Source organism: Aquarana catesbeiana, linkage group LG07, assembly GCF_042186555.1.
Source record: "Aquarana catesbeiana isolate 2022-GZ linkage group LG07, ASM4218655v1, whole genome shotgun sequence".
Lineage (NCBI taxonomy): Eukaryota > Metazoa > Chordata > Amphibia > Anura > Ranidae > Aquarana > Aquarana catesbeiana.
The window spans coordinates 276894098-276908607 of NC_133330.1; the positions used below are offsets into that span (position 1 = coordinate 276894098).

The 14510-nt window shown below is 41.4% G+C and overlaps 1 protein-coding gene across 13 annotated transcripts in view; it reads right to left on the reverse strand.

Moving 5' to 3' along the window:
• The window catches only part of RASAL2 (RAS protein activator like 2), a 492268-nt gene that overhangs the window by 153559 nt on the left and 324199 nt on the right, over window positions 1-14510 (reverse strand). Inside the window, exon 1 of one of the 13 annotated variants that reach the window (XM_073593395.1) lies at window positions 5169-5381. The exons of the other annotated variants lie outside the window; for them this stretch is intronic. Within the exon in view, the coding sequence (XP_073449496.1) occupies window positions 5169-5247 (79 nt within the window). The 5' untranslated portion in view covers window positions 5248-5381. Of the gene's footprint in view, window positions 1-5168; window positions 5382-14510 lie in introns of those variants that run through there. 13 annotated transcript variants of the gene reach the window in all.

Genomic DNA, 14510 nt, shown 5'->3' on the forward strand with positions numbered 1-14510 from the left:
TAAAATCTGTTTTAACAGCTCCAGAAACCTGTGAGTTCTCTCCTCTATCAGCTACTTTGCTTAAAGTGATAATAAAGTCAAATTTTTTTGTATGAAAATAACAAACATGTTATACTTACCTGCTCTGTGTAGTGGTTCTGCACAGAGTAGCCCCGATCTCCCCTTCTGCGCTCCTGGCCCCTCCCTCCTGTTGAGTGCCCCCACAGCAAGCAGCTTGCTATGGGGGAACCCGAGCCGAGCCACAACTCCGTGTGTCCACTCAGACACAGAGCCGGAAACTCAGCCCCGCCCCCTCTCTCCTCTTCGGGTCACTGACTTTGATTGACAGCAGTGGGCGCCAATGGCTGTGTCTCAGTCAATCAGAAGGAAGAGTGCCAGACAGCCGAGTCTCTCGTAGAACATCACTGGAACAAGATGGGGCTCAGATAAGTATTAGGGGGGCTGAGAGGGGCTGCAGCACACAGAAGGTTTTTTTTTTATCTTAATGCATAGTAAACTGCTAAGGAGTATACATGCCCTACACAGAATTATAAAACAAAGAAAATCGCTAGTGATTAGCTTGGTTTGGTTGAAGGAGTCCACTCATCGGTGATATTTTAGTTATATGTGGCACATGGTGGCTCCACATTTTATTGATGTATTTAAAAGGGAATTGTTAAAGTGGAACTTCACTCTCCCAATCAACATTGATTTTTGATCCTCTGTTTGCTAGCATTAGTAAATAAATAGGAAAGTATAACATTTACTTGCTTTAAACTTTTTATTTTTGATTTTTTTTCCATTTGTTCCGTTACTGCCTGGTTTCTTGCCTAGGCAAATGATGTCATACATCCCAAGAGTCTTCAGGAGGGGGAAGAGAGGAGGAGGGGTTTTCTCATCTAACCACACTTTCCTGCATGTATGCTTGAACTAAGGGCACTTCGTCTTACTCAAGATGGCCCTGGCCAGAAATGTTAGGGGGTGCTTTGAACGTGATTTCTCAACAAAATAAAGCATGGAGACACGGATGGATGTGTGAGTTTGGATTGAACATTAAAAATTGTGTTTTTGGTTTGTGGTGAAAATCTGCTTTAAGCTGCCAAAGTGAAGATTCCACAAATGGTTGGCAGGATAGGCGATTATAAATCTATATCTGTACAATAAGTGCAAAAAATACCAGTTGATCCTGCCAGAAATCTTGTGAGCACTTCCTGCCTTTGCTGATAATTATTAGCATCGTTTCCACCTATCTTCGTGGACTACAAAACACCTCCCCACTATGTAACGGGGGAGAGGGGAAGGTGTTCTTCTGTCTTGAGCGTGACAACGCTGCTCCTTACAGTACTGGTACGGTGAGTGAATGTTTTACCCTTTAGGTTTAGATATGCTTTAAAGGACCACTACAACCCTAAACAAATGAATTACTATGCATGGTACGCAATATTTTTTGATCTTTCCAATACAGCTTAGCACTCTCAGCTGCCATTGCAGGCAAAACGAGACAGTGAGATGACAGGCAGTGTGTTTCTATGGGATTATTAGACAGAATGTCAGCTGTGTGTTAGAAAATACTGTTCCCTGCAGTGCCACATTTGGTCTAAACACCACCTGTTCTCATAATCTCTTTTACTTAAACTAGTTTATGAAAATTACTTTTAATTAATGCGTGCATGTGACAGAAGGATCCTTATTGTGTATACAGCATTACGCCTGGTGACACGTGGAACTCCTAACTGGTTCATTAAAAGAGCAGCGTGGCTAGGAAAGAGAATGATCTGTACTGCCATTGGTATCCAATGATATTACAGCTGACATTTTTCAGGTTCTAAATAGAGGATCAGACATTTGATTGGTTTCTACAGAGAACAGAATGTTTTTTTAAAGGCAAGAACTTGATAAAATAGAGTGTGTGGAGTTGCGTGACTTTTTCTCTTGAAACCTTATTGTTGTTAAATATATTGTTTGTGTGTATGAAAACAAAAATTCCTTAAAAACGTAAAAACACACAATTTTCCATGTAATTATATAATTAGATATATATATATATATATATATATCTCTATCTGAGGGCAGGCTTGGATGTTCCCGTGGATATAAGTGATGTCCTATCATTTTATTGCAATAAGGTCTCGCTTCTTGATAGCCACAATGGCAATCCGAGCTCTTTGTTAGCGTGAGAAAAAGTACTAAAAAGCCATAATATATACTTTACTTAGCAGAAACCACAATGTCTACCTTTAGACATAGTCCAAAGTCTTTGCATCTAATCTAATTCAATTCTGTAAAGCTGGTTAGAATTTCAATGTTTTTGGCCCTCCCTGTTCGACAAAATTCGATCTCTTCTGTCAAAGGGACATGCTAGAAAACTTCATTGGCTTCAGCAGCGGAAGCCACTGTCAGAATACAATGTTGCGGATGGGGGAATCTGCCTATGGCCAGCCTAAATGGCAGTTGTATCATTTTAAGGTAGCCTAAAGTCTGGTACACACTATAGGTCTTTTTCTGTTAAACCCAGTGGGTTGAATGAAAAAAAAAAACTGTCAGCTCTGATCAGAGCCGCTGTACTAACTATGCATAGTAAGTATAGTGATCTCCCCCCACCGAGCGGTTGTGTGCTTTACACATTGATCAGCGTTCTCTGCCACTGGCCGAGAGCACTGATCGTGAGTTGGTCGGCTACTAGTTTTGCAGCACGCTCATCCAACAGACTGACATACACTCAGGCCGAATGTTTGCCGTTTTTTTTTTTAAACCGGCCAATGTCTCCCGAAATTCGGACCACGTGTACCCGGCTTTAAAGTCAAATTGTAAGGGCAGTAGTATAGTAACTGCCATTGCAGTCCTTCTCACCCTTGCTTCTAAACTTGGCGAGTCACTGACCCTGAACAAGCGCAAAGCTAGTAAAGTGTAGGGATATTTTTCATACACATACCTGTTCTAGGTTACCTACTCACTAGAGAGTAAAGGATGAGGATGACAATCCCATAGTTTGCGCATGAAGCTGTACAACATAAATTGGGGGAGTATTTCCACAACTGGGAGAAACAGCTGTAGCGTACAGCTGCCCAAAGTAATTAATGGCTGTACACTAGTTGTATGTGGGTATACTTTGTACTTGTGTACACATGGACACGAGTGTAAGGCCCACCATACATGGTTTCAAAACTCAGCCGGTTCAGCAGGAACTGGCCGAGATTTGAATCGTTAATGGGCAGGCTGAATGTACCGAGTTGATCAATCGATGAACTTGGGTAAAACCAGCCTGCCGGATTCTCTTTCGATTATCGTTAGCGACTGGTTTAGCCGCTAGCAATAATCACTGTCTTCTCTGGGCAGGGACGACCCCTTCCGGGAAAAGACCGTTATTGATTTCCCTGTCAACACTGCATGTTGATGGGGGAATTGTGTGAACTGCTTTCCTGCAACCTGTGCACCATGTATGGCCTGCCCGCTGGATGCAGACTGTGTCTCCAAGGTTTTATGCCCGTGTGGGTGTGTACACAACTGCGACGTATAGCCGCATACAGCCATTCATTACTATGCAGGAAAGTTGACTCCCAAATTCCAATAATGGCAGGTTTACTTTAAAACATAAGTGCACTTTACAGGAAAGTGCACTTATCCTTTAAGTGAGATAATGTATGGAACTGCAGCACACAGCAAGCTAAGGCTGGAATAACAGAACAAGTTCCCTAATTACTACTGCCTACAGAACAGCAATATCTAGACATCACATTAGCTTAAAGCTTAGAAAACTACAATCTCCAATGAATTACAGTAAATTAAGCTTTAGGAGAAAAAGTCACACTGGAATGGAGCAAGAATCTGAATACTCAACCTTAGATTATATAACCTTACTTAACGATGATTTCTATTTGCTTTCTTATTGAGGATTAGTTTGGCGTGACCCTTCAGCTTGACATCCAGGGGTCAGTATTCAAAGTTTGCCAGTTACTGCCCTGTCAGTTGCCTCACATCTTTTAGTTTCCAAGAGTTCATAGCATAGTCAAACAACAGAACTAGGTAGCCAATAAAGTTCCATGTTATCCGGTACCACAAATAACACTCAAGAAGCACCCCTGACCCTCAAGCATAAGAAGATTGTGGATATGGGTGAGGAGCGCATGATTAGAAAGTCCTGGAAATTCAATCCAGTTGAAGAATAATTATCACTTCATAAGTGTATAACACAATAACTATCTAACCTGTTTCAGGGGACTGCGGCACCAACCTTCGTCAGGGCTTTGGTAGTGACACTTCAGAACACCATTATCATATTAGCCCATGGCCAACAGATCTAACACTACCAAAGCCCTGAAGAAGGGGGACCCTAAATCTCCAGAAATGCATGGTATTATGTCATGCTCATTATTCTTCAACCCACTGGAGTTTTCTAGGCTTTCTATTTATGCATGGTGCTCCTCACCTATTGCCACAATCATCACATGCTTGAAGTTACCCATCCAGGACCATTCTTGAGCCAAGCTGCCAAAGACGTACTCACCAATGACATGGGATAAGGGCCATCTCACCCATACACTACATAGCGCTCAAGCAAACAGAGTTAGACAAAGTAGTGAAAAGAATAAATAAGTGGAAAAATAAACTTCTTAATTAAAAAAATTAGGAATTAGGAGTTAAGAATTCTCACTTATGTATAGTTGTTTCAATAAGTTGATGTAATAATTACTGCTCATGAACATACGAGTTCGAAGTTGAAGGGTTAAGAGAAGATATAAACATTAGCAGCATGAATTGCAAGACCTCTAGCTCCACAGGAGCTTCCGGGTGGTAGATTCCCAACCCTCAAGTAGCTTTTTTAGCAAATCAGTATGTCTGATAGCATTAAACACGGTTACAAACGATATAGCATTTACGAGTATATTCCCTCCCATCCAACACAGATTCAATACACATTTATAAAGAATAATTGACCAATTTGACACCAAAAGACCATTTTTACTGCTAAGATGTAATATAAGCATACAATGCATATTATTGCTTTTACGACTGTAATTTAAAAAAAAAAAAATCAAGAAAACAAACTAGAAACACAGAGTGGAAAAAAAACAGTCTGAAGTCTCCAAAGCACAAGTAAATCTGTAACACCACCACACCATAAAGACACATTCAGAGACATACACAAGAGAAAATAAAGTACAACCAATGCTTTAGTTCGGAGACCCTACCGAAAAATGACAGAAGACTCCTCTCCTCTTCAGTGCTGCTGTCCAGCCACTCTCCATCGCCAGGAGAGAGAAAACTCATGTTTGCAGCTGAAAACTTCACCACGTGGTGCACAGTCCTATATTCCTGACCTCAGAACGGTCAGGACAGTCCGGCTCTTTAGAACAGATGAAAAAGAGCTGTATTGTAATGCAAAGTCTATGGATCTCACTGCATTCCAGCTAGATCAATAGAGCTAGGCCTGGTTTAAAAGCTCTGTGATGCAGAAAAGATTGAAGGCACATCAGGGGGTAAATGGGCTTGCGAATGAGGCGAGGCCGCAGATTTTTTTTTTTTTCTTCTTATCCAACCAGAATACGCAAGCGTAAATGCATGGAAATACACTTTTGTGAACTCAAGGAGTATATTGATAAATGTTCCCATTCATCAAGCTTGAAAATGCTGGGTCAACCAATTTCTTGCAAGTGCTACCAGCTGCCACCAGCAGCAACATCAGCAGCACAATCCTCCTTGTGCAGCCTGTAATGGGCTGGAGCATCCTCCCTAGTAAGGCTCCTTCCCCTTCTACACAGGCAGGTTCATCAATCTCTGATTAGGAAGCACTAGATGATCCTTTCCTCCCTCCTTTTCCCAAGCCTGATCCCCCCCCCCCTTGAAGCCCCTACCTAGCGTGTGACGGCTGCATTGATCGGCAATAATGGAATAGGCAGTTAAGTGCCAAAAGCGACATTATGGGCTATTCCAGGGTTCTCTCATCAGAAGGAAAATAAACTGTACTGGTTGAATGCCCAGCCTGGCTTCCGGTCCTTATGCCCAGTGGGAGTAGTAGGCAGGGGGGTGCTAGTGAGGGAGGACATACACAGTCCTCTGCTCAGCTTCTTCCGCACACTGCTGGAGCTAAACAGGGACCAGAAACCTATTTCTGTTGTGTTATAACAGCCCAGCCTCTTTCTTTCCAGATGAGAACACTTCTTAACTTCACCGAGGAGATGACAATGTATGCCTGGCACAGATCCCTCTAATGCAGTAGCAAGTGTTTAGAGAGAGCAATACTTGGTTTGAAGACAACAGATTGTTACAATGCTTAGTAAGAATTTAAGAGTATAAACTGCCAAAAAAAGTATATAAAATATTTCCTTCACAAGCATAATATAGAATGTGCAAGTCCATTAAAAAAAATCCTTTTATACTGAGTAACAAAATGGCACATGTGAAATGATGCAAAGGGAGGAAATGAAAATTGTTCTAAGAGTTTATAGCCTAGATCAGTGGTTGCCAACTACTGATGGTCCACGAGAAAATTTAGGTGCTCCCCATGGGTTCTGCCCAGGGATGTATACCTTCCAATGTTATTTGCATTGTTGCTCAGTGTGATCCAGGGGCAGGGGGGCAGAGAGTGGAAGCATTATGTGCAGAAGGCATGTAAAATTCACGTTAGTGGTCCACGGGATTCAAAATTCTAAGTTTAGTGGTCCGTGAAGTCCGAAAGGTCTGGTCTAGATGACTGTGTAGGGATTCAAAGGCATGTCATGTAAAGATGGCACTATTAAGGATATTGCACCTCATCAATTAGCAGCAGTGCCAGCTTGCATCAAACATACAGCTTTTGCGGGGAGACATTAGAACAAGGCGGCTCACACCAATACATGTAAGGAAGCGCAACTTTACACAGTGAGCCTGTAAGCTCTGACATCATCATGGGAAAAGATTAGATCAGTGCAGGGAACAAAACTAAAGGACAGGTTGGCACAAACAGGGAGATTTGCATTGGCTTGCTGGCATTGCACCACTAGTGGTGACACAATAGTAAACAAAAGGTAGTGTAATGAAAAGACACAACACTGGGGCCCGCACCTATGTTCCATAAGCTTGCAGAAAGGGCTGAAAACTGTACACTGGTAAGATAGAACTCTGCAAAGAGGGAAAGTATTCGGTACTTGTTTACATAAACTTTTTTGACTGCCAGATAGCTAGGGAACAGTGTTTATGACAAGTAACAGTACTTTTTTATTCATTTTTTTATTTTTATTACATCCAACGATATTTAAGAGAAGCATTTTAGAGCCCAAGCCTCATGCACACAGGCATATGAATTTATGCTCAAAATTAGCCGCATTTTTTTTCTGGCAGAATAAATCTCTCTTAGTACAGACGCTTATGGAGTGGAGTATAAATGAATTATGCTGGGCAGAATATTACTAAACTCCACTCAGAACACACCTTTGATGTGTTTTTATTTTTCTGCCTATAAATGTTCCACTTTAAATACACCTGTAGACGCCTATGTGTGCATGGTTACATAGGCTATTGTAGAGATGAGTTTACAGGCAAGAAAACAAAAAACAAAAAAAAAACACAAAAAAAAACACACTACAGCTGAACGTCTGTATAAGTGGCTTTTTTTTTTTTAAACCCTGTGTGTATGATCCTATAAGCATTTTTACTGCCCCCCTTTAGGCTGCAATAGGCATTGCATGGGAGCGTTTACATGCTGCGGTCTCAAAATCTACCAGACACGTAGCGTTCGGCGGGGTTACCGACACATTCAGGTGACTGGGGAAGCGCCGCATCGCAATTGTGACGTGTTTGTCAGCAAAATTGGGGTTAAAACAGGTGGCGAGGAGGCGTCACATCTTCTCCTCACAGCCTGTCAATCGCCTTTGAAGTACAATCCGAACACGAATGGAGCTTCAGAGATGTCGATTTTAGACGCATGTCTAAATCTCCCCTTCAAGTAGTGTTTTATTCAAGTTGGACTATGCTAAACATTAACACATTGGTAACGTTTTTGGTATTTAAAGGAAGGTATTTTTTTTACCTAAAAAAGGGTTTATACTTTCTCTGTGCAAGGATATTGCACAGAGCAGCCTTCACCTCCTTTTCTGGGGTCCCCTGCTGGTGCTTGCAGTTCCTCCTCTCCCGCTTGTGTTCCCCCAGGAAGCTGTGTGCTATGGGGGCACATGTGTGGGTGCGTGCCCAGGCTCCTGCCACTGACAAGTCCTGCTGTCTGTGCTCCTATTAGAGAGACTTAACCTCTCCATTTGTCCCATTTACCGTTCTAATTTGAAGTAAAAGAAAATCCCAATTGGGTTGTCACCAGAATAGTAAAAGAGGAGAATTTTCCAATGGGGACACTTGTTTTGGTGACATCCTGGGGTTCACTCACTATAGGGCTTTCCTCCAACTTCCTGTTTGGCTATGGGACAGGAAGTGAAGGGAAATCTCCCCAATGGGACACAAATGGCAAATAAACTGACAGGGCCTTTCCCTCTCTGAAATGACATGTCATTTACAAACAGGCCTATCAGGTTCCTGAAGAAAAGAACATATTCCAACACAGCAAACATCACTATAGACCAATATTCTCCAAAACCACAAAGTCATAAAAATCTAAATCAAAAATCATAAATATAGTACACCCCAAACTGACAATATTAATCAGTTCTAGAACATGTCATAAAAACAAAAAAACAAAACAAAACGTGTAAATCAGTGGAAAAACAATGAAATATCTGTAGTTATATGGAAAATATCAATCTTAAAAGTGCAGCCTCAGCGACTATGACAACACCGCCATAATCCCTCTCTAGATGGGTGGGACTCGCAGCCTTTACATTAAGCTTTCATGTTTTCTCAACATACCATCAGTCAAAGCACATTAGCGCTTGGCAACACTTTGATGGATATTGGCAGGTGAAGTGTCACTGGTCTCAGAAGCTGGTTTGCCTCTCATCAACTGAACCTACAAGAGAAATGACATCTTCCAGGGGCTAGTGTGATGTCATCCTTCTTCAGCTCTAGGTAGTACTTCTAATTTCTTCTAGCTGGCTGAAATTCTAAATCAGGCACAAGTTTTCTCTTAACAAGTCAACTGTTATGTGACATTCGATAAACTGCACACAGAAACCAAGATTTGAATTTGTTTCAAGATGCAACTCAAGTGAACCTAGGAGATCAACCATTTAAATATTGTGAGGCATTAGACAATAGTAGGCAGCACAACGGATATGTGGTTGGGCAGCACAGTGGCTAAGGGGTTAGTTACTTCTGCCTAGCAGCACTAGGTTCACCGTTGGTTTGAATCCCAACCATGGAATAATCTTCTTGGAGTTTGCATGTTGTCCCTGTGCCTGCGTGGGTTTCCTCCGGGTACCTTGGCTTTCTCCCACACTCTAAAGACATGCTGGTAGGTTAATTGGTTCCTGTCTAAATTGGCCCTAGAATGAGTATGTATGAATGTGAGTGTGGGGACCTTAGATTGTAAGTTCCTTGAGGGCAGGGACTGATGTGAAGTTACAATATACACTAGATTACCAAAACTATTGGGACACCTGACTTTACATGCACATGAACTTTAATGGCATCCCAGTCTTAGTCTGTTGGGTTCAATATTGAGTTGGCCCACCCTTTGCAGCTAAAACGGCTTCAACTCTTCTGATGTTGGATGGGAAGGCCTGGCTCACAGTCTCTAATTCATCCCAAAGGTGTTCTATAGGGTTGAGGTCAGGACTCTGTGCAGGCCAGTCAAGTTCCTCCACCCCAAACCTGCTCATTCATGTCTTTATGGACCTTGCTTTGTGCACTGGTGTGCAGTCGTGTTGGAACAAGATGGGGCCATCCCCAAAGTTGAAATATCTTGGTATGCCGACGCCTTAAGAGTTCTCTTCACTAGAACTAAGGGGCCAAGCCCAACACCTGAAAATCAACCCCACACCATAATCCCCCCTCCACCAAACAATTTGAACCAGTGCACAAAGCAAGGTCCATATAGACATGGATAAGTGCGTTTGGGGTGGAGGAATTTGGTCTGCACAGAGTCCTGACCTCAACCCGATAGAACACATTTGGGATGAATTCAAGTGGAGACTGTGAGCCAGGCCTTCTCAGACTCCTAAACCTTGTGGACAGCCTTCCCAGAAGAGTTGGAGGTTATAGCCACAAAAGGTGGGCCAACTCATAATTGAACCCCACAGACTAAGACTGGGATACATTTTCTTGAAAATATCCATAAAATAGATGGATTTGCACAGTCCACATGATTTTGACTGCATCATTCAATAATCTCTATGCCCTTTAACATCAACAGACTGAGCCAACCCATCTCAATGGGAATAAAAATCGGCTGTGTGGGATTTTTCTGGAAAATGGGCATGCCTTTCTGAAGACGAGGCTTCTACCACCTGACTATTGTCTAGCTTCACAATGGTAAGACCCCTTTCACACTACCATGACTTTAAAGTCGCATGATTTTACGGCGATTTCGCCATGATTTCAGGGAATGCCTGTGTAAACTTGAGGTCTATGGATCTCAACTCGCATCAAAGTTGGACCAAAGTAGTACAGGGACTACTTTGAAGTTGCACAGATATGAATGGTACTCATTGGAAACCATGGGGTACGACTGGTCATGCGACTTTGCAGTCCCAAGTCGCAGGACAAGTCGCACAAGTGTGAAAGGGGCCTAAAAGGTTTCACCCTACTGCTAAATCCATCCAAACAACTCTCACTAGGAGCCTCTTTAGCTGGGGTGCGACATTTCACTACAAAGAGAGACTTAGAAATATCAAGATGTAAAACATATTTTATTTAAATAGATTTGTCTGGATTGTTTCTTTAAATAAGCCAGCTGTAACATTGTGTCTCCACATAATAAACGCAAACGTATCAGCAAACCTGAAAAGTCCATTACATCTGTTCTTTTCCATACAATATATTTAATATCCTATTCACAACTTCTGCCGGTAATCATAAGGTTTTTCAACACAACACAATGTACAACAAGCACTCAGTCTACATAAGCATTAGATGTCCATTTATTATAGGAAAAAAAAAAACTATTTGACAATTTTAATGTATGCAGCTTCACCACGATCGATTCATTTCCAAGGGATGGAAGCTAGTAAATGAAAACCAAAGCAATTTTTTTCATTCTGCCCATTTGGAGTATTTAACCCTTCCCTTTGCAAGTCAATGACTTTAAAATTCAAGTCACTCTGAATGTGCCCGGCAGATGTTGGGACAAAATAATAGGCTATAATAGCTGAGTTGACTTGCAATAAACAAATAACCCCAACCGAGATAAAGAGTTAATGCAATCACCAAAGTTTACCCAGCCATAACTTTTATTTTCATGAAAAAGAGAAGCCAACATATGGCAAGGATGGATACCATAGAATGTTTTTATGAGCATATCCCCCCCACTATGCCATGCTGGCAGTGCAGCTACGCCCCCTTTCACATTTATAAGCATAACCATGCAATTTAAAGGTTTTTGTTTTAAATCATGACTAGTACAGTAGTACGTACGTAAACGCATGTTTTTCAGGTGCCCCCATTAAATCCATAGGGCCAAAAAACATGCAATTCTGCCACAAATAAAGAATTTTTTTTTTTTTAGATTTGGGCGACAAGCAAAACAGTCAGGTGTGAACAGGTCCATTGAGAATAATGGGATTATTTTTACTGTACTGTAACAGTGTCGCACATCAATACACTCAGGTGTCAATGCAGGCTTAGGTAGCAGATATTGGTACATGTTGGGATGAAAAAGGGAGTGGACACATACTATATTTTTTATTCTTCCACATTCTTTCATGTGTGTCCGCATTAAAGTGATTCTAAAGAAAAGAATAAAAAAAAAAAAAAAAAACACGTTATACTTACCTGCTCTGTGCAATGGTTTTGCACAGAGCAGCCCCAATCCTTTTCTTTTTGGGTCCCCTGTAAGCGGTCATGGCTCCTCCTCACTGCCTCCAATAACAAGCCTCTTGCTATGGGGGGCACTCAAACAGGCTCGCTCCCAAGCTGTGGTTTGCGTGTTCATTCACATACAGAGCGCGGCTTGGCCCAGCCCCCCCCCGCTCTCTCTTCTTGGGCTCCAGGCTGTAATTGACAGCAGCAGGAGCCAATGAGAGGAGAGAGAGTCTTGAGAGAGCTGCTGCTCTCATGCACATCATTGGATTAAGATGGAGCTCAGGTAAGTATAAAAGGGGGGCCGGAGCTGCACCCAGGTGGTTTTATACCTTAATGTATAAAACGCATTAAAGGTAAAAATAAACTTTGAGCCTTTAGGAACCACTTTAATTATAAGAGACATGAGCTTCTATAAATATTTTTCACTAAATGGGTAGCATGCAGAAACTTGAATAGGGTCATGCTATTGTATCTGTAGGGATGCAAAGCTGGGCATCGTCCCCCCCCCCCCCCCCCAAACCCCCAACCAAAACACTAGAAGCCCTGTACAGTTCAGACTTACCCCAGCCTTGAACTGTTAGGTAACCTATTCAATACACGTCTATTACTGCTGATTATGGGGTTGATTTACTAAAATTAGAGAGCGCAAAATCTAGTGCAACTGTGCATGGTAGCCAATTGTATTCAAATTTCAGCTTGTTAATAATTAAGCTTTGACAAAAAAGCAAAACAAAAAAAAAATGGTTGCTATGCAAAGCTGCACCAGATTTTGCACTCTCTAGTTTTAGTAAATCACCCCTTATGTAAAGTTTTTTGGTTGCACTAGTAGCACCGCTCAGCACTTCCTGTGTCATCCTAAAAATTATCAACAGGATCCAGATTTTCACTCTTCAAGTCCAACAGGTTCCAGCATGCACTGAAAGTCACTGGCCAGCCGGCACTGTTAGAACTTGCAGTTCCTCAATAATTAAAGGTCTGAAAGTTTGCAAGCTCTGCTGTCATTGATCACTGGAAGAACAATGGAAAAGCTCAGTAGAAATACCCAGCAGAACATGGGCGCAGCAAATTAAATTACCCTCTCTCACTGACCAATCAATTCTTATTACATAGTTGGGATAACGCTGCCTCAGCAGATACAGCGGCTGCTAACTCATACCAATATGTGATTGTGCAAACAGCGATCAATGCTTTGCAGAAGGTAAGATCAAGATGACTTAAGTGATCTAACAACAGAACAGCAAGTGGAATTTTTTTCTGTGCCAAGTTTTACAGAAGAAACCCTTTGTCTTCTGAAGTATATGCTTCAGACAGAGATGTAAACACACATATGTACTATAGGAGACTGAATAAAATAATGTTAAATACAAATTTCTCAAGTCTGCCTTATTAGAACCACCACATATATACACACATACATATATACACACACTATATTGTCAAAAGTATTGTGACACCTGCCTTTACATGAACTTTAATGGTATCCCAGTCTTAGTCCATCGAGTTCGATATTGAGTTGGTCCACCCTTTGCAGCTATAACAGCTTCAACCTCTTCTAGGAAGGCTCTCCACAAGGTTTAGGAGTGTGTCTATGGGAATGTTTGACCATTCTTCCAGAAGTGCATTTGTGAGGTCAGGCACTGATGTTGGACAAAAAAGCCTGTCTCGCAGTCTCTGCTCGAATTCATCCCAAAGGTGTTCCTTTCGTGTTAAGGTCAGGACTCTGTGCAGGCCAGTCAAGTTCCTCCAGTCCAAACTCGCTCATCCATGTCTTTATGGACCTGGTTTGTGCACTGGTGTGCAGTCATGTTAGAAGAGGAAGGGACCATCCCCAAACTGTTCCCTCAAAGTTGGAAACATGAAATTACCCAAAATGTCTTAGTATGCTGACGCCTTAAGAGTTCCCTTCACTGGAACTAAGGGGCCAAGCCCAACTCCTGAAAGAAAAAAAAAAAACAAAAAAAAAAAAAAACCCCACACCATAATCCCCCCCCCCTCCACCAAATGATTTGGACCAGTGCACAAAGCAAGGTCCATAAAGACATGTCCAATGAACCCTATGGATGAAGACTGGGATGCCTTTAAAGTTCATGTGCAGGCGTCCCAAAACTTTTGGTATATATTTATATATATATATATATATATATATATATATATATATATATATATAAATAAATGAAAGTCTAAGCAAGAAAACTAAAAACAAATGCAGCCATCACATCTAAAAAAAATTGTTAAGCTGCAATATAATAAATGTTTGCCTTCAGGTTCAATATCGAGAAAGAAAAATTTCTGTGAAATATAGACTGTAGTTTATACTTGTTTCCCTCCACTTCTCCTGAATTATATGAAGAATAACGGTACAACAAAAAATTCAGATTTTACTTTTTTTTTTTTTAAATAAATTCCATTTTTATTGAAATTTCAAAATTACTACAAAAAGGCAGTAGTATAAAACCACCGCCAGACAACACAAATCCACAACCAGAATAAATAAATACAAAACTTAAATATTGCTCTGCAAACACTGCCTGAAATTGGGTGCTTCAACTACCATCTATGGGGTCATTTTACATTTTTTAAATGTACTAAAATCGGTAATCCACGGCGGCCAACTCAATTTACACCCCAAAATGACAATGTAACGATCTGAT